The following is a 24,238-nucleotide window of genomic DNA, read 5'->3' on the forward strand; positions in this document are numbered from 1 at the left end:
ATCTGGTTTGCTTAATATAAGGAATTTGAAATGATTTATAATTTTACTTTGATACTTAAGTATATTTTAGCAATTACATTTACTTTTGATATTTAAGTGTTTTTAAAACCAAATACTTTGACTTTTACTCAAGTAGTATTTTACTGGGTGACTTTCACTTTCATTTTCTATTAAGGTATCTTTACTTTTACTCAAGTATGACAATTGGCTACTTTTTCCACCACTGTTCAGAGACAGATTTAGACCTGGGACACCAGGTGTGGGCAATTAATTATCAGATCGAACATAAAACCAGCAGGCTCCGGACCTCATAGGGTAAGAGTTGAATACCCCTGGAGAGTACTATAGAGCAGCCTGTGTTGGATAGTTCAAGGCGTCAGGTGTAAAAGGACAACAAAATGGACAATAAAATGGAATTCGGGGAAGTGCTTTACATTCTTTATTCATCAGCCCTTCTCCCTGCACCCAACCCCTGAAAAAACATTTACACCATAAATCACATTAAGTCATCTTTACATGATCTCAACAAGAACAGTGCATATTCCATAACTACATTCAAATCTTTCCAAGTCACTAATAAAAGGCAAAGTATGGGATAGGGGAGGCGACCCATCTATCCACTATGAGCTGTGGGCTACTAAAGAGTGCCAGTTTATCATTCTATTTTTCAGTACAGTATCAGTCCTTCATGAACAGGTTTGCCATGTCAGTGGGCTCATACATACACAGCATAGTGCTTTGGTTGAGATACAATGTCAGAAGTGATGAAGGCAGATGCTACCGTGGAAGTGAATGAGAGAAGAAAATGTACTGTAAACAGCATAACGGAGCCTGTCGGCCCCAGTCATTCCATCTGTTTTTTGTTTTTTTATAGTATTATTGCAAAAGGTACCTTTCAGATTGGCCTCTTTCAGCAACCAGGAAACAAAATAGACAGTGGAATGATCGCTCTCAATTATTACAGAGGAAAGAAATTAGGGGAATAATGAGGGCCTGCCCTAATGAATATCAACTAACCAACCGAATAGATAGAGCAAAAAATATTTACAAATGTGTACAACAATTTATAAATAGATTTTATGTATACATTTAAAAAATACACAAAACCCTAGTTCAATCAACTAAGTCTAGTTTAAAATGCCAGACCGATTATTCCCTCCCATACAGTATTTGGTGAAAGAGAGCAGAAGATCAAAGGCACAGCAATGAACAATTCAAGATTTACTTATCCCTGCAAATTCTACCAGTGATATCACTAATATATCCCCATTGCAATAGACCTACTCAAATATAAATTAAGACAATTGCCAATAGTTGTAAAAAAAAAAAAAATCCCATACCTATGAGTATCAACTAGCATCACCAGTTTGTAATATCTTAATGTATTTAAGGCTTAAAACAGGGTTTGTAAGTCTTCGAAAAGCACCCTGATATTCTTGCTTTCAATTCCTTTTTGTCTGTTCAGTCAGACAGCCTATAAAGCGTACCCTGTACAACCCCATGAATACACCTATAGTGTGAAAGACTAAACTCTCCTCCTGCAGACTGTCGTGTAGAGAGACTATACTGTAGTGTAGTTATATGTACTGCGTATCTGCTCTGTATGGTACAATTATATCTGGTCCTAATTGTTCCGCCCCACAGAAGCAGCAGCTGAATACACACGCATGTCATATACCCAACTCCTGACCAGCTCTCTGACAAACCAGCAACCTGTTTCCCAGACCTATTATGTACCAACAGTCCAGCAGAACAAAGATGTTCATAGAAGATACTACACATACACCAAATCACGGCCCTGTGCCCTCCTGCTGCTCTCTTCCTGGTCTCCCTCCTCCTGTGCAGGGGCATCAGAGTCTGCCTCGTCCCCATCAGATCCCTCCTCATACTCTATGCCAATGGGCTTGGGACAGCTGTAGGGGTGGCCGTTGTCGTCAAAGAAGCGGCGGAAGGTGAACTCGTAGAAGGCGTGCTCGGGGTGCTTGCCGTTCCTGAACCACCCATTGAGGGTGTCATTGTGTTTGCCCTCTGCTTCGTTGTCGCTGCTCCACAGCTTATCTGGGTCCACTGGGTCAAAGTTGGAGGTGTCTGTGCAGTGAGCGATGGTGGGGATGTAGGGGGCCGGCTGCATCTGCCGCAGGTCATTAGAGAAGTCGATGGTCTTGAAGAAGGGCTGCACTTTGATCTCGTCGGCACCGTTCTTGCCGAGGCGGTCCTCAGGGCCGCGGCATAGTTTAATGATGAGGTCCGATGCCTCTCGGCTCAGCTTGGCTTGAGGGGGGATGTGCAGGGTGGTCTGCCAGTTTATCACCTGCGTACAAGACAGAACCGGAGCGTTTAATATAGAGAGGAGGAAAACAACACCTGACAAACCAGGCCAACATGAGATATGCTCAGTTTTGAACTGGTTAATTTACCTTGAGCTGGGTTTCCAGGGGTGTAGTTGTTAAGAAAGGAGGCTGCCCAACCACCATTTCATACAGAATGACACCAACACTCCACCAATCACACAGTTGGGTGTATCCTTGAACAGAGTGGTGTAACAGTCACATGTTAGAGATAATAACATGGTGCACAAGAGCAAAATAATAACCTTTCATACATTACACACAAAATGTCACTCCTGCATTGGTAATTCAAACATCACCAATTATATTTCCAACTTCACTGCAGATTCAACTTTCTCTTACACAGGCTTACCTGTTCTGAGCAGCACCTCTGGAGCGATGTAGTTGGGTGTCCCCACCAGGGAGTGGGCCAGACAGCGCTGGTGTTGCCTCGCCTTCCTCCTCTCCAGGGGCTTGAGCCGGTCTGCACAGCGACAGTTAGCTGGGTCCTGCTCCCATTCCTTACTGAAGTCCATGCTGTCCTGCCGAACATGGTCTCCTACAGAGAGAAACGGCACAAAGATTAGCTTGGCTTTACAGACAATGAAAAGGGGGAGAACAGTGTTAGCCCAAAGGCCAAAACATCCTCTTGGATTGAAGCAGCAACAAGCATCATAAGACATGGATCATACTAACCACTCTGGTAGTACTTAGAGTCGTGCGTCCAACGGAAGCCGGTGCAGAGGCCAAAGTCGGTGAGCTTGATGTGTCCGTCCCGGTCTATAAGGATGTTGTCTGGCTTGATGTCGCGGTGGATGAAGCCCATCTTGTGCACACTCTCCACGGCGCAGGTGAGCTCAGCGATATAGAACTGAGCCAAGTCCTCTTTGAAGATGCCCAGCCTGATCAGCAGACTCATCATGTCTCCTCCGGGGATGTAGTCCATCACAAAGTACAGGTTGTCCTTGTCCTGGAAGGAGTAGTAGAGCCGCACCACCCACTCATTATCAGCCTCAGCCAGGATGTCTCTCTCTGCCTTGACGTGGGCCACCTGGTTCCTGAGGAGAACGTCCTTCTTGCGCAGCGTCTTCATGGCGTACAGGGCTCCTGTGTCCTCCTTCCGGGCTAGACACACCTCTCCAAAGGCTCCGATGCCCAGGGTCTTGATCCTCTTGAACATGGACTTGTCCATCTTGGCCCGCTTCAGTCGGATGTAGTTGGACTCTTTCTGAGACAGCATCATGCGCATCTGCTCCTGGGCATCCCCTGACAACCCAACCTAAATAGCAAAAGAAGACAATTTACATTCAGGCCCGTCGCGGAGATCTCCCAAAAAACTGTTTATTTAAGAGAGCACCACAGAACATTCATTAGGCACATAAAATAAGACAACCATTAGCAAAGCAATGCATTCAACCTGGTAGGATGCAGGCACAGGTAAGGTAACAACATAGTAACCATTAAAACACATTGGAAAATGCAGGTTAAAAAACTAACCGAGATATGTTACATGACCAAAAGTATGTGGACACCTGCTCGAACATCTCATTCCAAAATCATGGGCAATGATATAGAGTTGGTCCCCCCTTTGCTTCTATAACAGCCTCCACTCTTCTGGGAAGGCTTTCCATTAGATGTTTGAACATTGCTGCGGGGACATGCTTCCATTCAGCCACAAGAGCATTAGTGAGGTCGGGCACTGATGTTGGGCAATTAGGCCTGGCTCGCAGTCGGCGTTCCAATTCATCCCAAAGATGTTTGATGGGGTTGAGGTCAGGGCTCTGGCAAGGCCAGTCAAGTTCTTCCACACCGATCTCGACAAAACATTTCTGTATGGACCTCGCTTTGTGCATGGGGGCATTGTAATGCGGAAACAGAAAAGGGCCTTCCCCAAACTGCTGCCACAGTTGGAAGCACGGAATCGTCTAGAATGTCATTGTACGCTGTAGCGTTAAGATTTCCCTTCCAGGAACTAAGGGGCCTAGCCCGAACCATGAAAACCAGCCCCAGACCATTATTCCTCCTCCACCAAACTTTACAGTTGGCACTATGCATTCGGGCAGGTAATGAGTGTTGCAACCAAGGACAGATGATTTTTACGCGCTTCAGCACTCAGGGGTCCCGTTCTGTGAGCTTTTGTGGCCTACCACTTCCGGCTGAGCCGTTGTTGCTCCTAGACGTTTCCATTTCAAAATAACTGCACTTACAGTTGACCAGGGCAGCTCTAGCAGGGCAGAAATTTGACGAACTGACTTGTTGGAAAGGTGGTATCCTATGACGGTATCACGTTGAAAGCCACTGAGCTCTTCAGTAAGGCCATTCTACTGCCAATGTTTGTCAATGGAGATTGCATGGCTGTGTGCTCAATTTTATACACCTGTCAGCAACAGGTGTGGCTGAAATAGCCGAATCCACTAATTTGAAGTGGTGACCACATACTTTTGTATATATAGTGTACAGCAGACGTTCTCAATAAGGCTGGTTTTCTTGGCAAGCATGAAGGTGTTAATAATATATGCTGGAGCGGAGCACTAAAATGGAAAGTGGATGGAAAGGCATGCCTCTCCCTAAGGAGTTGGTGTGATGCTGTCAGTCAGCAGAGGGCTTCATGCTGTTCAATTAAAATGTTCCATCTTTCAACAGTGGCTTACTTGGTCACTGATCTGTGTGGGCTATTCAGGTCACAGCATTGATAGGAGATACTTTTACCTTCTACATCAGCTGTTAGTGACAGCAAGGAGAGAACAGGAGAGAAAGAGAGAGAGAGACAGCTAAGCAGACGGAAAGAATAGAACATTCAAAAGCAATGAAAATACAGCTTGAACAGGAAATAAATAGTAAGAAAGAGACAAAGACCGAAAACTAAGTAAGTCTGCGTGAGGACATATTCGACTGTCATCGGCCAAATCCATTACGGTGTAAATGTTGGCTTTTCAGTTGATAAATAATGACCCTGTATTCCAGTGAATTGAATTGATTAGACCAAATTCAGATTCTACCATTGTTTAGACCAAATGTAACTCATAGGGACATTATAAGCTGTAACTGTGTCCTCTCACCCTCTGCATCTCACTCTCCAGCTGCTTCTTCCTATGGATCCTCATCTGGTGGTTCTTCAAGACGTTCTCAACGTGCTGCTCCATGAAGAACTTGAAGGCCTGGGGAGAGTAGAGTGGCACCCTGGGGTCTCCTCGCCGCTCCTCATCTTTATTGTTCCGGCGCATAGGCACCGGAGACGTGGTGATCTGTTTATTCTCCTTCTCTGTTCCCACAGCAGCAGAGTCTGGGCCTTCTGGCCTGTCACTAGAGCTGCTGCTACACTCCTCTTCCTCTGCAGCCTCCTCTCTCCCAGAACTGGGCTTGGGCCCTGGGTCATAGGCAGGGCAGAGTGCAGCAGGCTGCTGGAGGAGGTGTTTGGGGTATGGGGGTGGAGGACCTTGGTAACTGGGCACCTCTGCTACTGTAATGGGTATGTGGGGCATGGGTGCAGCTGGTAGTGGCTCCTGGTAGGTAGTGGGAGATGGAGAGGGTGGGGGCTGGTGCATCCAGGGTGGGTGTGTGGGGGCCACAGCAGTGTGTAGCTCAGGCTTCTGCACACGAATGCTCTTAACGGGCTGCAGGATGGGGGCCTGGGTGATGGCGGTCACTGTAGTGGCAGAGGGCTGGGAGCTGGCTGGGTGGCCCTGCCTGTTGCTCATCTGGTGGCTGTTGAAGGAGCTGGATCGGACAGGGATGCTGTGCGGCTGCCATGAGGGGGACATGTCCTGGTTGCTGCTACCTGGGGAGGACTGGGGCTGGCCGGGGGGTGCTTGGGACCAGGACTGCGGCACGCCCATGTTGTACATGTCAAGGTTGTGACTGTTCCGGTTAGGCACCATCATGGACTGGGGGAGGTTACCACTGTTGACGTAGGATGGGGAGGAGGCAGGACCTCCGGCCTGCATCTGCTGAGCGGTGGGGCTTTGTCTACTGCTCTGGTTCACTGGGTAAGGGGGAGGGAGTTGTCTGCTACCGCCACTCTGGTGTCCCATGTAGTCTGGTTGAGGGGAGCTGTTCTGAGACCAGCCGGAGGGGAAGCTGAACTTGTTCCCCCCAGAGCTCTGCATGATGATGGGCTGACGGCCCATGGGCACTGGGCTGATGCCCCTCTGGTTATGGGGGGCTGGGGCTGAGTAGCCATCGGGCCAGGCTCCTTGAGGAACAGGAGAAATACGGGGCACCAGGTAATCCATGTTGCCAGAGAAGCGCTTGGTGGAGGGGTTACTGTCCCAGGAGGGTGGAGGCGGGGTTCCACCCCTATTTGGGGGAGGGGTGACACTGCGCACTTGAGGGGGTAGGGGAGGGTTGACCCGTGGGTTGTTGCCAGGGTGGCCCTGTGGGAAGGCTGGGGGAGGGCCTCGTCCCGCCAGGTCACCCTGGGGTCCAGGGCTGTCTGAACGGTACATCATCCCCTCCACCATCAAGTGGCCATGTCTCTGAACAAGGGACTCCTTGGAACCCTTCCAGCTCTGCCTCCTCAGCACAGGCTGCTGGATGTTAGATGAACCTGTAACGATGGGAAGAAAAACTACAGTTAAAAAGCACCATATAGAGATCAATCATTATGTTTGCAATAGATGTTAATGCAATATCAAAGAAAGCAAACCCTTGCATTGTACAGCATTCTCAATTCAAACACACTCCCTTCCCCCAAAGCAGTTGTTCAATAGAATCTTGTTCCCTCAACGACAATCTATTGTATCTCCAGCGACAAATAGTATAGCCCTAGATCCTGCAACAATGGTAGCCAGGGTCCCGTGAACAACCCTGGAAAAAGGAGAGGTTTGGTCCCAGAGGACAGACACCTACCGGGGGCTTTCATGCCTGCATTAACGGGGCGGGCGGCGGCAGCCACCATCTGCTCCCTCACAGGATCCTGGTAGCTCATCTTACTAATGTACTCTATGGCTGCCTCCACGCTGCGACTGTTGGTCTGCTTCAGAGCACAGATCACCATTTCCTGCACACAATACATTTACTAGCTATTAATACCTGAAATAAATAAAGGTTTGTCCGAGGTGCTGTTAGACGAACGTCAGATCAAGTTAACAGGAACTACTCAACAACTGTCAAATACAATGTAATTCATACATGTTTATTATATATATATATATTTTTTTTTTTAAAGAGCCAGATATTCCAGTAGCTTTTTAAATGACATATGGTTTCATAGAAAATATTTTATACTCCGCTTCAGTGCTGAATACAGGAGTCATGTGACTGACTAGTTGAAAACCTCTTTAGCATTAGGGTAATTCCACAATAACAGAATCACTGAGACTCAAAAAACATTGATTGCAAAGTTAAACAAACCACACAACTACTTTAAACTATACAGAAATGCTTAACTATGAATGCCATTCTTTTCATGGTGATGTATGCTGAATAGGTACACAAACATAGGAACATTTAATTTCCTCCTTTGAATGCTTGGGTATTATTCTACACTGGCAATTATTCTAATGAGCGCCGCACAGTACAGTAAATTACACTGTACTCTACTCTAGTGTGCTCTACTATACTGTACTAAATTCTACAGTACAGTATTGTACTGACCTATAGACTACTGTACTAACGTTATACCATCACCAGACGTCTATGATTGGTTTTGATTTGGACTGACTTTTCAACATCTATGGACGTCCGGTGATGGTCGGTGCTCAGTGGGTGATGGCTGGTTACTAGGGATTTAATGATTCACAGATAAGCATACAGTGCCCTCCACAATTATTGGCACCCCTGTTTAAAATGTGGTCACGGACTTCCAAAAATGCTCCTTTTTTTTTTAAACAACATAGAACCCAAATGCAAAAAAAGAGAAAAATCCAACCTTTTATTTAAGTACATTACTTTGGTGTAAAAAAAAAAAAAATCACACATTTAGAAAAAAAAAACTTGAAATCATGTGTCCCACAATTATTGGCACCCCTGATGTTAATACTTTGTACAACCCCCTTTTGCCAACAAGACAGCACTTAATCTCCTCCTATAACATTTCACAAGATTGGAGAACACAGAGAGAGGGATCTTTGACCATTCTTCTTTGCACAATCTTTCTAGATCATCCAGTGTCCTGGGTCCTCTCTTATGCACTCTCCTCTTTAGCTCGCCCCACAGGTTTTTGATTGGGTTGAGGTCTGGGGACTGAGATGGCCATGGGAGGACCTTGAGTTTGTGACTGCTGAACCATTTTTGTGTAGATTTTGCCACATGTTTTGGATCATTATCCTGCTGAAAGACCCAATGACGACCCATCTTCAGCTTTCTGGCAGAGGCCATCAGGTTTTTATTTAAAATGTCCTGGTAGTTCAAAGCGTTCATAATGCCATGCACCCTAACAAGTTTCCCAGGGCCTTTGGAAGAGAAACAGGCCCACAGCATCACAGATCCTCCACCATACATCACGGTGGGCATGAGGTGCTTTTCGGCATACTCATCTTTTGTTTTACGCCAGACCCATTTAGAGTGTTTGTTGCCAAAAAGCTCAATCTTAGTCTCATCTGACCAAAGCACACGATCCCAGTTGAAGTCCCAGTGCCGCTTAGCAAACTCCAGACGTTTACGTTTGTGAGTGTTAGTGAGAAAAGGCTTTTTCCTTGCATGCCTCCCAAACAGCTTGTTGGCATGTAGAGAGCGTCTGATGGTTGTTTTGGAGACTTTGTGACCCCAAGATGCCACTCTTTGATGCAATTCTGTGACAGTGAGCTTAGGACTTTTTTTTACTTCTCTTACCATCCTCCTCACTGTGCGTTGTGGCAAGATAAACTTGGGACCTCTTCCAGCCTTGTTTGTCACTGTTCCAGTTGTTTTAAACTTCTTAATGATTCCTCTGACTGTAGATACGGGCAAGTTAAGGCGAGTGGCTATTTTCTTGTAGCCATTGCCTGACTTATGAAGGTCGACACAAATCTGCCTTACTTGAATGGTGTGTTCTCTTGTCTTTGCCATGTTGACAAATGGGTAAGAGAATTAGGCCTCTGTGTCACGTCATATTTATACCCCAGGGAAACAGGAAGTCATGAATTACTAATTAAAAGTTCCTAGATACCCTGACCAACTTTAGCAACTACAGAAAAATATATTTAAAAAAAATCAATTAAAATTTTCAGCGGAATTGTTAGGGGTGCCAATAATTGTGGGACACATGATTTCAAGTTTTTTTTTTCTTCTAAATGTGCGATTTTTTTTTTAACCACCAAAGTAATGTACTTAAAAGGTTGGATTTTTCTATTTTTTTGCATTTGGGTTCTATGTTGTTTAAAAAAAATGAGAATTTTTGGAAGTCCTCGACCACATCTTAAACAGGGGTGCCAATAATAGTGGAGGGCACTGTAGGTCCCGATTCAAATGTTTACAAGCGCATCGGTCCGCGGACCCCAAACCGATCCAAATGTAGCATGCATCGGTCAGAAAATAGATTCAGACGTTACGAATCGCCGGTTCGCAATCCTTTGGGGCTCATATTACAATCTTTCTACCTTCCGAAAACACCTAATCTTTTGTGACATCTGATGGTACCTCTCCTTCAATGTCGAACTGCATGCTACTGTGTTGACAGTCATTGATCTACAATACATTTTGCATGCCTAACCTCCCCAGGCAATATCAGTAGCCTAGTCAAACTGCACACTGTGCCCAGCTTCGCGAGGTAGGCTGCCTGTTCCTGAACTTGCACATCTGTGCGGCACATTCAGCATTCAAATGCTAAAATTGCTTGCGTGATATTAGGCTTAATTAGTTGAGTGACAACCTATGTAATTTGCTAAATTATTGTTATCTATGCACTGTTGAAGATTGTGCTTTACCGGAACAAAAGTAAGTAGTTTTGCTTTAAACAATCAGTTTATACAGTGCCTTCGGAAAGTATTCCTGACCCCTTGACCTTTTCCACTTTGTTACGTTACAGCCTTATTCTAAAATGGATTCAATAAAAATCCTCAGCAATCTACACACAATAACCCATGATGACAAAGAGAAAACAGGTTTTTATTTACACAAGTATTCAGACCCTTTGCTATGAGACTCGAAATTGAGCTCAGGTGCATCCTGTTTCCATTGATCTTCCTTGAGATGTTTCTACAACTTGATTGGAGTCCACCTGTGGTAAATTCAATTGATTGGACATGATTTGGAAAGGCACACACCTGTCTATATAACGTCCCACAGTTGACAGTGCATGTCAGAGCAAAGACCAAGCCATGAGGTCGAAGGAATTGTCCGTAGAGCGCGAGAAAGGATTGTGTAGAGGCAACAGATCTGGGGAAGGGTACCAAAACATTTCTGCAGCAATGAAGGTCCCCAAGAACACAGTAGTTTGGAACCACCAAGACTCTTCCTAGAGCTGGCCGCCCGGCCAAACTGAGCAATCTGGGGAGAAGGAACTTGGTCAGGGAGGTGACCAAGAACCCGATGGTCACTGACAGAGCTTTAGAGTTCCTCTGTGGAGATGGGAGAACCTTCCAGAAGGACAACCATCTCTGCAGCACTCCACCAATCAGGCCTTAATGGCAGAGTGGCCAGACGGAAACCACTCCTCAGTTAAAAGCACATGACAGCCCGTTTGGAGTTTGCCAAAGGGCACCTAAAGTCTTTCAGACCATGAGAAACAAGGTTCTCTGGTCTGATGAAACCAAGATTGAACTCTTTGGCCTGAATGCCATGTGTCATGTCTGGAGGAAACCTGGCACCATCCCTACGGTGAAGCATGGTGGTGGCAGCATCATGCTGTGGGGATGTTTTTCAGCGGCAGGGACTGGGAGACTAGTCAGGATGAAGGCAAAGATGAACGGAGCAAAGTACAGAGATCCTTGATGAAAACCTGCTCCAGAGCGCTCAGGACCTCAGACTGGGGTGAAAGTTCACCTTCCAACATTACAATGACCCTAAGCACACAGCCAAGACAATGCAGGAGTGGCTTCGGGACAAGTCTCTGAATGTCCTTGAGTGGCCCAGCCAGAGCCCAGACTTGAACCCGATCTAACATCTCTGGAGAGACCTGAAAATTGCTGTGCTAAAACATTCCCCATTCAACCTGACAGAGCTTGAGGATCTGCATAGAAGAATGGGAGAAACTCCCCAAATACAGGTGTACCATGCTTGTAGCATCATACCCAAGAAGACTCGAGGTTGTAATTGCTGCCTAAGGTGCTTCAACAAAGGGTCTGAATACTTATGTAAATGTTATATTTCCGTTTTTTATTTTTAATACATTTGTAAAAATTCAAAAAATAACAGATTTTGCTTTCTCTTTATGGGGTATTGTGTGTAGTTTGATGAGAAAAAAAAATCAATTTAATCAATTTTAGAATAAGGCTGTAACATAAAATGTGGAAAAAGTCAAGGGGTCTGAATACTTTCCGAATGCACTGCATGGCTGAAGCAAGAGAAGAGAAGTTCACTCCCTAAAAACTTCCAAACCATTTGATTTTGAGATGGGGGTGAAATCCGAAGTTGTGCTATATATTAATTGGCTATGTCATAGCTAATTTGATAATGATAAATATTGATACATTACTAGCTCAAACACAAGTTAATTAGTGGGTGATGGTGATTTCAGATCCAAAGTGGGGGGACAAAAAACATAGGTCTATCCTACATTGCACCCCCCTAATCTGATAGTGTTAGTGGGGTGGTAGATGCTTAGTCTCCCTTGTGGCTCAGCTCAAGTGCCTACATAGCATAAACAACCACACACACCCCAGCTCGGACAGATCCAGCTCAAAGAGGCCCATGCTCATGAGCTCCATCAGCAGTAGATTATAATTTAGAATGGAAAATGTATGTGGTCTAATCAAACCAAATCTTTTCAAACTAAAACGTATTGGAGCACATGTACCTAGATATATATCGAATCGCCTTGAAAGGGAAAGATGCACATCCCTACTGGTTACAGTAAGTGGAAAGGGAGGGGGCTCATGGGTAGGTGTCAGTAAGAGCCGGGAGAGGTGACATTAACTGGAGAGAGAAAGAGAGAAAATGGTTGTCCAGACTGTGTTCACAATCTTGCTTTGACCACCACGCAACAGAAAGAAAACAGTTATTAAGAGTTGAACATAACAATATGCCAGCGGAAGGGAGGCCAGTAGCAGGTGACCCAACTGTGGTTTGTGACTACTATGAATTCCCATTGTAGCCAATTCAGTTGCAGTCATTCTGTTACTGATTTGGTAACAGAATGATGCGTTTTAAATCACTTAATACCTCAAACCAAATTGCTATCAGTAAAAACACTAATTGGTAGGTCTACCTTTACTTGTTACTTCTATGAACTTTCCTTCCCCTCCCTCATGATGAGGGAGAAAAAATAAAAAAATATCTTAAAGATGTGGGTTTTTGGCAACAGAATGACAAGACACTAGGCAATATTTATTAAACTTACAGAAGGCAATTCATTTCTGAAAAACTAAATATAAGTGTTGACATTCATTGGCAGGGTCTTTACTTCAACATTGTGTTTTGATGTATTTCTAATACCGTTTAACACTTATTTTCTGCTAGATGTTTTCTAAGACCCCTTTTCAATCTGTTTGACCAGAAATCAAAGCCTTTGCTTATTCCTAATTTTTAGGATGGAAAATTGTATACCGGTACATGCCTTAACTTCTCAAAAATATAGACGCTTAGCTTTCATTTGACACAAAATGTTGTGCGCTCCTATGAACTATGACTTTTTACATGGAAATGCCCATGAGAAAATGACACCCTGAGCATGCCGCCATTAAAGCTGGTAATTCCACATTGCATAGCTTTCATATTTCACATTAGCCTCCTGTCAACCACCAACAAAGGGAAAACATTCTGCAATAGTACTACTAGCTAACAGAGGTGGGACCAAGCCACTATTATTCGAGTCACAAGCAAGTCTCAAGGTCTGAGTGTCGAGTCGAGTCCCAAGTAGAATGGGTTGAGTCTCGAGTCTAGTCCAAGTTGTGCATTCTAAGAGCAAGTCAAGCCAAGTTTTTTCAAGTCTCAAGTGAGTATCTCCTGAGTGGCGCAGTGGTCTAAGGCTGTGCCACTAGAGATCCTGGTTCGAATCCAGGCTCTGTTGTAGCCGGCCACGACCGGGAGACCCATGGGGCAGCGCACAATTGGCCCAGCGTTGTCCAGGGTAGGGGAGGGAATGGCCGGCAGGGATGTAGCTCAGTTGGTAGAGCATGGCGTTTGCAACGCCAGGGTTGTGGGTTCGATTCCCACGGGGGGCCTGTATGTAAAAAATAATGTATGCTCTGGATAAGAGCGTCTGCTAAATGACTTAAATGTAAATGTAAGTAAAACAAATGAGGGCTGTCCCCGATGGAAAAAAATCTTGGTAGACCGAAAGTCGTCTGTTCTTTCAACCAATCGATTGTATTTTTCAATATATACAGTGCATTCGGAAAATGTTCAGAACCTTTGACTTTTTCCACATTTTGTTATGTCTGGCCACTACCATAAAGGCCTGATTGGTGGAGTGCTGCAGAGATGGTTGTCCTTCTGGATGGTTCTCCCATCTCCACAGAGGAACTCTGTCAGAGTGACCATAGGGTTCTTGGTCACCTCCCTGACCATCTCCCCAGATTGCTCTGTTTGGCCAGGCGGTCAGCTCTAGGAAGTGTCTTGGTGGTTCCAAACTTCTTCCATTTAAGAATGATAGAGGCCACTGTTCTTGAGGACCTTCAATGCTGCAGAAATGTTTTGGTACCGTTCCCCAGATCTGTGCCTCGACAATCCTGTCTCGGATCTCTACGGACAATTCCTTCAATCTCATGGCTTGGTTTTTGCTCTGACATGCACTGTCAACTGTGGGACTTTATATAGACAGGTGTGCACCTTTCCAAATCATGTTCAATCACTTGAATTTACCACAGATTGACTCCAATCAAGTTGTAGAAACATCAAGGATGATCAATGGAAACAGGATGCACCGGAGCTCAATTTCGAGTCTAAAACGTGGCCCCGTGTAGCTCAGTTGGTAGAGCATGGCGCTTGCAACGCCAGGGTTGTGGGTTCGATTCCCACAGGGGGCCAGTATGAAATTGTATGCACTCACTAACTGTAAGTCGCTCTGGATAAGAGCGTCTGCTAAATGACTAAAATGTAATAGCAAAGGGTCTGAATACTTATGTAAACATTTCTAAAAACCTGTTTTCTCTTTGTCATTATGGGGTATTGTGTGTAGATTGATGAGGGGACAAAAACTATTTAATACATTTTAGAATAAGGTTGTCACGTAACAAAATGTAGAAAAAGTTGAGGGGTCTGAATACTTTCCGAATGCACTGTACATGAAGGCAGTGACTAGGCATCAGGATAGATAAGAGTAAAATAAAGAACAGAGTAGCAGCAGCAAATGATGAGTGTAAAAGTGTGTATCGGTATGTGTGTGTGGGAGAATGTAGTGTATCTGAGTGGGTTTTGTGTGGGTGTGACAATGTAGTGTGTGTAAATGTAGAGTCAAAGTCATGTGACTCAAGTCCACACCCCTGCTAGATCCCTAGCTGAAGTACTGTTTCCACTTTTACATTATTCCTCCTTACCTCCTCAAAGCCAGCAGATAGCAGCTCCAGCAACATCTGTTTGTTAACCTCTGCAGTCCGTCCAGAAGAGCTGGGCTCATTGGCAAAAGGCATCAGGGACTTGCGAATCTCCTGCAAGGCTTTGTGGTAGGGGTTTCTGGGGTTGCTGCAGCGCCCTTGCTGCCTGGGGTCTTCAGGCACCACTATACCAGCACACCCCATGTCCACCTTAGGGGGGTCAGAAGGCCGGGACAGGTTCCGGAGACTCTCCCGAATTTCCTGCAGCATCTGGTGGCTGTTAACACTGTAGTTGCTAGCAGGGAAAGTCTTTGGTCGCATCTGTCGATATCCTTCGGGTTTCTCCCCTCTCTTCATGTAAGAACATGTAGGTTGACAGCCAAAGGGGACAACAGGGTAGCACACAGCAGTGCGTCACTGTGAGGGTATCAGGGGCCAAGAGGAGCTTCAAGTCTCTAATTACTTCACATCTGCATCCTGCTGAGTACCTGGGGATGATGAAACACAGAACATATGAACATCGTGCAGCAAATAGAAATGAATGCAATCTCTCAGATATGAGCAGTGAAATGATCCTACAGCCCCGTGTAGCTCAGTTGGTAGAACATGGCGCTTGCAACGCCAGGGTTGTGGGTTCGTTTCCCACGGGGGGCCAGTATGAAAATGTATACACTCACTAACTGTAAGTCGCTCTGGATAAGAGCGTCTGCTAAATAACGTAAATACAGATTTTCTGTCAATTAATATATTCAGACAATTCATTATGTTAGATAACTGTAATAGTTTAGTATCTATAACATACAACTTAAGGTTGGTTAGCAAACGTGACCATGAAAACAAATGGTGCTTGTAGCTAAGTCAGCTAGGTACCAAATATGGTGGTTAAAAGTACCGACTGTAGGATGTTATGTAATAAGCAGATATGTAATCCGGCCAGCTGCAAAGCTAAAGGGTAGTGAAGAATACAATTCTACGTATTTAGTTACCAAGCAGCTCAACTTCAGTTCAATAGCTAACCAGCTAGCTACCTAGCAAAGCCCGCTGCTGCGGATTGTCCACGGCCTGTCCGCGTCGCAAAGCAACCACCAGCCAAGTTAGCATGCTAGCTAACAGGTTGTTGTCAATGAATTTACCATCAGCAGCATTATTCTTCTAATCAAATCTCCAGACTTCAAATCAACTAGAAAGTGCAATCAACTGAGTTAATCGACTGACAGTCGAAGTTTGAAAGTGACGAACTTTACTGCTACTCCGTGTCCTACCTGTCGCTTGAATATTCCTGTCTGACAGAGACAACTTTCCCGGATGTGTTTTTCCCATCATCCCCTGCGATAGCACCTTTACCCCAAACAAAGGCCTTTCACAAGTGATTCAAGGTATTCTTACTCATAAACATAAAACAAATACAATATATACAAACAAAATGAAAACAAATGGATGTCAAAAGTTTATATTCTATATTCTCATTAGACCTAAATGTGGTCCATATCATGGTTCTTTCATGCACTGAGTATATCGTCTGTTATGAAAAGTTATGCATAATTGAATAAGTGATATCATATTTATGTAAATACATTTTATTTCAAAACACAGGAGTTAAATGACATGAATACAACCAATATGACTACCCCAAAAATCAAGTGCTTTATCTGTGATTGGTTTTGAGCACAAGTTCCTGTACAACCGGTACTCATCATTAAGAGTGTAAACTTTATTTCAGTGGTAATACAAGATCTCTGTATGCTTTCAATTTCTTCAACCTCCTTCAGGACTATCAAACACAATCATACAATTTACAAAATACTTTCACCTGATGAAGGTTATCTAATCCTCAAGAGCAGGACCTTATACTGGGAAAAGATTTCAACAATCAGTTTAGGTAAATAATTGCCAGAAGATAACGACCCTACCGTTACGCACTGAGGTCGGAACGCAATCATGGTTACATTAAGACACCGTGGAGCCAGCGCGAGACATGGGTCGGAAAACGTACCTCAATGCAGGGATGGGACATGCCACTGTACTAAAAATTTTACCTTTATCCACACTGCTCCATCGAGAAGATTGAAATGCTGCTTGTTTTCGCGGGAAACTGCCCTTTTCGTCCTCATGCTAGGTAGCAGTAGCCACCGCAGCCATTTTGGAATGGCAGTGTTAGCCAATCAGCTCCTTTGTTGTTCAACGCAATGTTCCATTCCATAATGGCTGCTAGCCACAGTGAAAGAATCTGCGATGGTTCATTGCCCTGTTGCCTAAAGTCCCATAGTTTGAGCTGGCCAATATAATTGACGGTAAGGATCTCTGTAGTCCTCAGGAAAGTCACAGCATGGATTGTGCTACTATCAGCCTTTTCTGACAGGAATGAAAAATAGTATGTCAGTATCATCTTGGCTAAAGGGTGGGATTTCACTTGAAGTTCCAGCTGATTTTTGGAAATGGGTATGAAGGCTATGTCATTGCAAGTTCAAAATCCAACCTTGAAGAAAATAATGAGCATTGCCAGGAGAGCATACAATTATATACACTCTTATTAACACATAAGGACCTATTGTTTCCTTCTCAGACCAATGGTGTGCAGCACTCCTTCCTGGTCCGCTCTGAAGAGCATGATCCTTCTATCTTCCCCGACCGCTACAATCTCAGGGCTGTTACATACAACTCCAGTACATGGAGCGTTGTCGCAGGGATAATGATGTGCTCTTTCCCACAGTTGACAAACAGACAATGTTTGTAGAGAAGAGCTAACTTGACATTTGTAATTGATGTAGCCATGATTGTTGGTATATCTTCATTATGATTATGTCTTGTGAAATAACATCCATACCTGGCTGTTGTGGTGATGCCGAAAGATATTCACCGCTCCAGTTGATGATGCTGTTACTATTCTGTCTAGATCCAGAAACTAAAGGAGTGTAAGATTGACATTCAATTATGACAAAATCAGGACCAAGTACAATATTGTCTAACGTCAGGATAGTATCTTACACCTAGTAGTATATTAACTTACTTGAAGGTCCAGAACATCCCCATTATGTTTGTATAAACATACTAATTGAGGGTCTCCCTCAAATTCATCGTCCATACTGGAGACCCCATTCTCTCCGATGGACCAAATGGAAATGTTGTTGTCCTGAAAAAGAGATTTCGCTAGAGGTATGCAATCAGACAGAAATGTTCAACAGCTGAGTGATGGTAAATTACACTACCTTGCAGTGCTTAATTTGTGCCGGATCCTGCCGGAACAGGATCCAGCACCTCTTAGATTTGACTTTATTTGTTCCGGCACCTATTTGATGAAAGACCATCATGTAAAAGCGCGGCGATTCTTCTATGTAATCATCCTATCCTGTCACACTGATTCCAGACCTGCTCTCTTATTTGTACATAGAGGTTATGGGGAGGGCCAGTGGGGTAAGTAACTGATCTTGACACAGGTCTTGGTAGTGGTGGTCAGCTAGTGAAGAGGTCCCTACGTAATCATGTCACATAGCCTAGACGTCTCCCTACTGAATTTGAATCGTGGGAAAGCCAAATAGAAAATTGATAAGAAAAGGGGAGCTGGGGGGGAGGGGGGCAGTGCATCCACCTACGAAGTGCTCGGAGCAGGTGCAATTTGCAGTTCAAGAACAAGCCAACGTATAACCCCTGGCTTGTCATGCAGAATTCAAAGTTGGGCTGTACAACATGCAAAAGGGTAGGGAGCTTGGGTCTAGAAATGACTTGAGGGATTAAACTAGCAAAAGAGTGTGTGGAATATAAAGTAAATTAACATCCTATGCATCAGACATAAAATAAAAAAAACAAAGAGCCCTCTGATAAAAGTCTTTTTTAACATGCCTGAACCAAGGCACATTTGGTGGCAGCAAGCCTTGTAGACAAGGATAAAGAGGACACCCGGGTTAACACTAAAAATAAAATAGAAATAGACACTACAGCCAGAGTTTTCAGAACAGCCTTAGAAGGAGGCTAAACATCACAGCCACATGCCCGCGCATGGTGCCCGCTCATGGCTTTGAGCAAAGAGTTGACTCTCAGGAGTTAAATGGACTATGTGTTCCGGGACCTCCCGATTTACAAATGAAGCACTGCTAGCTAGTAACGTTAGTTAACTAAACTAGCTGGCTATGCATAAGCTGCCCTGCCGGCAGTATACTGGACTTCAGTAATTTAGGTTAAGTGACAGGTTTCTTATTATTGGCAGAAAATAAAGCAAAGTAACGTTATGCGTTGACAGTACAGACAGTAAATAGCTAGGTACAGTACCAGTCAAAAGTTTGGACACACCAAACTCAATAGCTATGTGCAACCAGAGGAAAAAAAACTCTAGACCACCTTTACTCCACACACAGAGACGCATACAAAGCTCTCCCTCGCCCTCCATTTGGCAAATCTGACCATAACTCTATCCTCCTGATTCCTGCTTATAAGCAAAAACTAAAGCAGGAAGCACCAGTGACTCGGTTAATAAAAAAGTGGTCAGATGACGCAGATGCTAAGCTACAGGACTGTTTTGCTTGCACAGACTGGAACATGTTCCGGGATTCTTCAGATAGCATTGAGGAGTACACCACATCAGTCACTGGCTTCATCAATAAGTGCATCGATGATGTCGTCCCCACAGTAACCGTACATACAAACCCCAACCAGAAACCATGGATTACAGGAAACATCCGCACTGAGCTAAAGGGTAGAGCTGCCGCTTTCAAGGAGCGAGACTCTAATCCGGACACTTATAAGAAATACCGCTATGCCCTCCGACGAACCATCAAACAGGCAAAGAGTCAATACAGGACTAAGATTGAATCGTACTACACCGGCTCTGACGCTCGTCGGATGTGGCAGGGCTTGAAAACTATTACAGACTACAAAGGGAAGCACAGCCGCGAGCTTCCCAGTGACACAAGCCTACCAGACGAGCTAAACCACTTCTATGCTCACTTCGAGGCAAGCAACACTGAAGCATGCACGAGAGCACCAGCTGTTCCGGATGACTATGTGATCACGCTCTCCGTAGCCGATGTGAGTAAGACTTTTAAGCAGGTCAACATTCACAAGGCCGCAGGGCCAGACGGATTACCAGGACGTGTACTCCGAGCATGTGCTGACCAACTGGCAAGTGTCTTCACTGACATTTTCAACATGTCCCTGACTGAGTCTGTAATACCAACATGTTTCAAGCAGACCACCATAGTCCTGTGCCCAAGGACACTAAGATAACCTGCCTAAATGACTACTGACCCGTAGCACTGACGTCTGTAGCCATGAAGTGCTTTGAAAGGCTGGTCATGGCTCACATCAACACCATTATCCCAGAAACCCTAGACCCACTCCAATTTGCATACCGCCCCAACAGATCCACAGATGATGCAATCTCTATTGCACTCCACACTACCCTTTCCCACCTGGACAAGAGGAACACCTACGTGAGAATGCTAGTCATTGACTACAGCTCAGCATTCAACACCATAGTGCCCTCAAAGCTAATCACTAAGCTAAGGATCCTGGGACTAAACACCTCCCTCTGCAACTGGATCCTGGACTTCCTGACGGGCCGCCCCCAGGTGGTAAGGGTAGGTAACAACACATCTGCCACACTGATCCTCAACACGGGGGGCCCCTCAGGGGGTGCGTGCTCAGTCCCCTCCTGTACTCCCTGTTCACCCATGACTGCATGGCCAGGCACGACTCCAACACCATCATTAAGTTTGCCGACGACACAACAGTGGTAGGCCTGATCACCGACAACGATGAGACAGCCTATAGGGAGGAGGTCAGAGACCTGACCGTGTGGTGCCAGGATAACAACCTCTCCCTCAACGTGACCAAGACAAAGGAGATGATTGTGGACTACAGGAAAAAAAAAGAGGACTGAGCACGCCCCCACTCATCGACGGGGCTGTAGTGGAACAGGTTGAGAGCTTCAAGTTCCTTGGTGTCCACATCACCAACAAACTATCATGGTCCAAACACACCAAGACAGTCGTGAAGAGGCCACGACAAAGCCTATTCCCCCTCAGGAGACTGAAAAGATTTGGCATGGGTCCTCAGATCCTCAAAAGATTCTACAGCTGCACCATCCAGAGCATCCTGACTGGTTGCATCACCACCTGGTATGGCAACTGCTTGGCCTCCGACCGCAAGGCACTACAGAGGGTAGTGCGTACGGCCCAGTACATCACTGGGGCCAAGCTTCCTGCCATCCAGGACCTCTATACCAGGCGGTGTCAGAGGAAGGCCCTCAAAATTGTCAAAGACTCCAGCCACCCTAGTCATAGACTGTTTTTCTCTGCTACCGCATGGCAAGCGGTACCGGAGTGCCAAGTCTAGGTCCAAAAGACTTCTCAACAGCTTCTACCCCCAAGCCATAAGACTCCTGAACAGCTAATCATGGCTACCCAGACTATTTGCACTGCCCCCCAACCCCATCTTTTTACGCTGCTGCTACTCTGTTAATTATTTATGCATAGTCACTTTAACTCTACCCACATGTACATATTACTTCAACTACCTCAACTAGCTGGTGCCCCCGCACATTGACTCTGCACCGGTACCCCCCTGTATATATAGCCTCCCTACTGTTATTTTATTTTACTTCGGCTCTTTTTTTCTCAACACTTTTTTGTTGTTGTTTTATTTTACTTTTTTATTAAAAATAAATGCACTGTTGGTTAAGGGCTGTAAGTAAGCATTTCACTGTAATGTCTGCACCTGTTGTATTCAGCGCATTTGGCCAATAAAATTTGATTTGATTTGATTTGAGCTAGGTACAGTACCAGTCAAAAGTTTGGACACAACAACTCATTCAATGGTTTTTCTTTATTTTTCTATTTTCTACATTGTAGAATAATAGTGAAGACATCAAAACTATGAAATAACACATATGGAATAATGTAGTAACCAAAACAGTGTTAAACAAATCAAATTATATTCTATATTTGAGATTCTTCAAATAGCCACCCTTTGCCTTGATGACAGCTTTGCACACTCTTGGCATTCTCTACCTTCATGAGGTAGTCACCTGGAATGCATTTCAATTAACAGGTGTGCCTTGTTAAAAGTTAATTTGTGGAATTTCTTTCCTTCTTAATGCATTTGAGCCAATCAGTTGTGTTGTGACAAGGTAGGGGTGGTATATAGAAGATAGCCCTATTTGGTAAAAGACCAAGTCCATATTATGGCAAGAACAACTCAAATAAGCAAAAAGAAACAACAGTCCATCAAACTTTGAATGTTTCTTCAAGTGCAGTTGCAAAAACCATCAAGCACTATGATGAAACTGGCTCTCATGAGGACTGTCACAGGAAAGAATGACCCAGAGTTACCTCTGCTGCAGAGGATAAATTCATTAGAGTTAACTGCACCTCAGATTGCAGCCCAAATAAATGCTTCACAGAGTTCAAGTAACAGACACATCTCAACATCAACTGTTCCGAGGAGACTGCGTGAATCAGGCCTTCATGGTCGATTTGCTGCAAAGAAACCACTTCTAAAGGACACCAATAAGAAGAAGAGACTTGCTTGGGCCAAGAAACATGAGCAATGGACATTAGACAGGTGGAAATATGTATTTTGGTCTGATTAGTCCAAATTTGAGACTTTTGGTTACAACCACCGTGTCTTTGTGAGACGCAGAGTAGGTGAACGGATGATCTCTGCATGTGTGGTTCCCACCGTGAAGCATGGAGGAGGAGGCGTGATGGTGCTTTGCTGGTGACACTGTCTGTGATTTATTTAGAATTCAAGGCACACTTAACCAGCATGGCTACCACAGCATTCTGCAGCGATACGCCATCCCATCTGGTTTGGGCTTAGTGGGACTATCATTTGTTTTTCAACAGGACAAGGACCCAACACACCTCCAGGCTGTGTAAAGGCTATTTGACCAAGAAGGAAAGTGATGGAGTGCTGCATCAGATGACCTGGCCTCCACAATCACCCGACCTCAACCCAATTGAGATGGTTTGGGATGAGTTGGACCCCAGAGTGAAGGAAAAGCAGCCAACAAGTGCTCAGCATATGTGGGAACTCCTTCAAGACTGTTGGAAAAGCATTCCAGGTGAAGCTGGTTTCAGAGAATGCAAAGCTGTCAAGGCAAAGGGTGGCTATTTTGAAGAATCTCAAATATAAAATATATTTTGATTTGTTTAACACTGTTTTGGTTACTACATGATTTCATGTGTTATTTCATAGTTTGTCTTCACTACTATTTTACAATGTAGAAAATAGTACAAATTAAGAAAACCCCTTTTTTTTCTCACCTTTATTTAACCAGGTAAGCCAGTTGAGAACAAGTTCTCATTTACAACTGCGACCTGGCCAAGATAAAGCAAAGCAGTGCGATAAAAACAACAACACAGAGTTACATATGGGGTAAACAAAACATAAAGTCAAAAATACAACAGAAAATATATATACAGTCTGTGCGAATGTAGTAAGTTATGGAGGTAAGGCAATAAATAGGCCATAGTGCAAAATAGTTACAATTTCGTATAATACTGGAATGATAGATGTGCAAAAGATGATGTGCAAATATCATCTTGTGCAAATATGATGATGTGCAAATATCATCATATTGTATTTTTAAATAGAGATACTGGGGTGCAAATTAGCAAAATAAATAACAATATGGGGATGAGGTAGTTGGGTGGGCTAATTTCAGAAAGGCTGTGTACAGGTGCAGTGATCGGTAAGCTGCTCTGACAACTGATGCTTAAAGTTAATGAGGGAGATAAGAGTCTCCAGCTTCAGAGATTTTTGCAGTTCGTTCCAGTCATTGGCAGCAGAGAACTGGAAGGAATGGCGGCCAAAGGAGGTGTTGGCTTTGGGGATGACCAGTGAGATATACCTGCTGGAGCGCAGACTACGGGTGGCTGTTGCTATGGTGACCAGTGAGCTAAGATAAGACGGGGATTTGCCTAGCAGTGATTTATAGATGACCTGGAAGTGGGTTTGGCGACGAATATGAGTAGGTGTGTCCAAACTTTTAACTGGTACTGTAATTAGCTAACTAACTAGCAGACCCACCTCGTTGTCTCAAGACCCAGTAGCAAAGATGTCTGGTTGCTGTAAAGACGAAGATGAGACCGGTCTCCATCTCGTTTTGCTGATTTTCTTTGACACGTACTTTGCACTGATTTCCTCTATCAAATTAATCTTAAAGGTAACTCATTTTACTTTTGATTTATTTGTACAGTTACAAATAGGTCCTCTCTACATGCATTTCCTCGAATCCCACCAGCTCTCGTACGGTGGCCCAATGAGGACAAACTCAACAAAACTAAACGTCAAACGCCATGTGATAACGTCACAAATTCACTAGCGCGTTAAACTCTCGCGCCCCTCCCAGTGGGTGAACGCGGA

At 44.5% G+C, this 24,238-nt stretch overlaps 1 protein-coding gene across 3 annotated transcripts; it reads right to left on the bottom strand.

Moving 5' to 3' along the window:
- Nucleotides 1–416: 416 nt before the first annotated feature.
- On the bottom strand, nucleotides 417–24,158 carry LOC121548987 (serine/threonine-protein kinase LATS1). 3 transcript variants are annotated; one of them, XM_041860737.1, is made up of 10 exons: nucleotides 23,903–24,158; nucleotides 17,886–18,008; nucleotides 17,703–17,780; nucleotides 14,882–15,366; nucleotides 7,176–7,326; nucleotides 5,387–6,873; nucleotides 3,024–3,606; nucleotides 2,701–2,886; nucleotides 2,418–2,524; nucleotides 417–2,311 (listed from the first exon to the last, which is right to left on the bottom strand). In XM_041860737.1, exons 4-10 carry the CDS (start codon nucleotides 15,233–15,235, stop codon nucleotides 1,775–1,777), a joined length of 3,405 nt encoding a protein of 1,134 aa, XP_041716671.1. In that variant the 5' UTR covers nucleotides 15,236–15,366; nucleotides 17,703–17,780; nucleotides 17,886–18,008; nucleotides 23,903–24,158; the 3' UTR covers nucleotides 417–1,774. The 3 variants fall into 3 exon arrangements, with proteins under 3 accessions (XP_041716671.1, XP_041716672.1, XP_041716675.1); XM_041860738.1 differs by lacking the exons at nucleotides 17,703–17,780; nucleotides 17,886–18,008; nucleotides 23,903–24,158 and adding an exon at nucleotides 16,141–16,194; XM_041860741.2 differs by lacking the exons at nucleotides 17,703–17,780; nucleotides 17,886–18,008; nucleotides 23,903–24,158 and adding an exon at nucleotides 16,012–16,194.
- Between the last annotated feature and the right edge of the window lie 80 nt (nucleotides 24,159–24,238).

The sequence above is a fragment of the Coregonus clupeaformis genome, chromosome 33 (genome assembly GCF_020615455.1).
Source record: "Coregonus clupeaformis isolate EN_2021a chromosome 33, ASM2061545v1, whole genome shotgun sequence".
In the NCBI taxonomy this organism is placed as follows: Eukaryota; Metazoa; Chordata; class Actinopteri; order Salmoniformes; family Salmonidae; genus Coregonus; species Coregonus clupeaformis.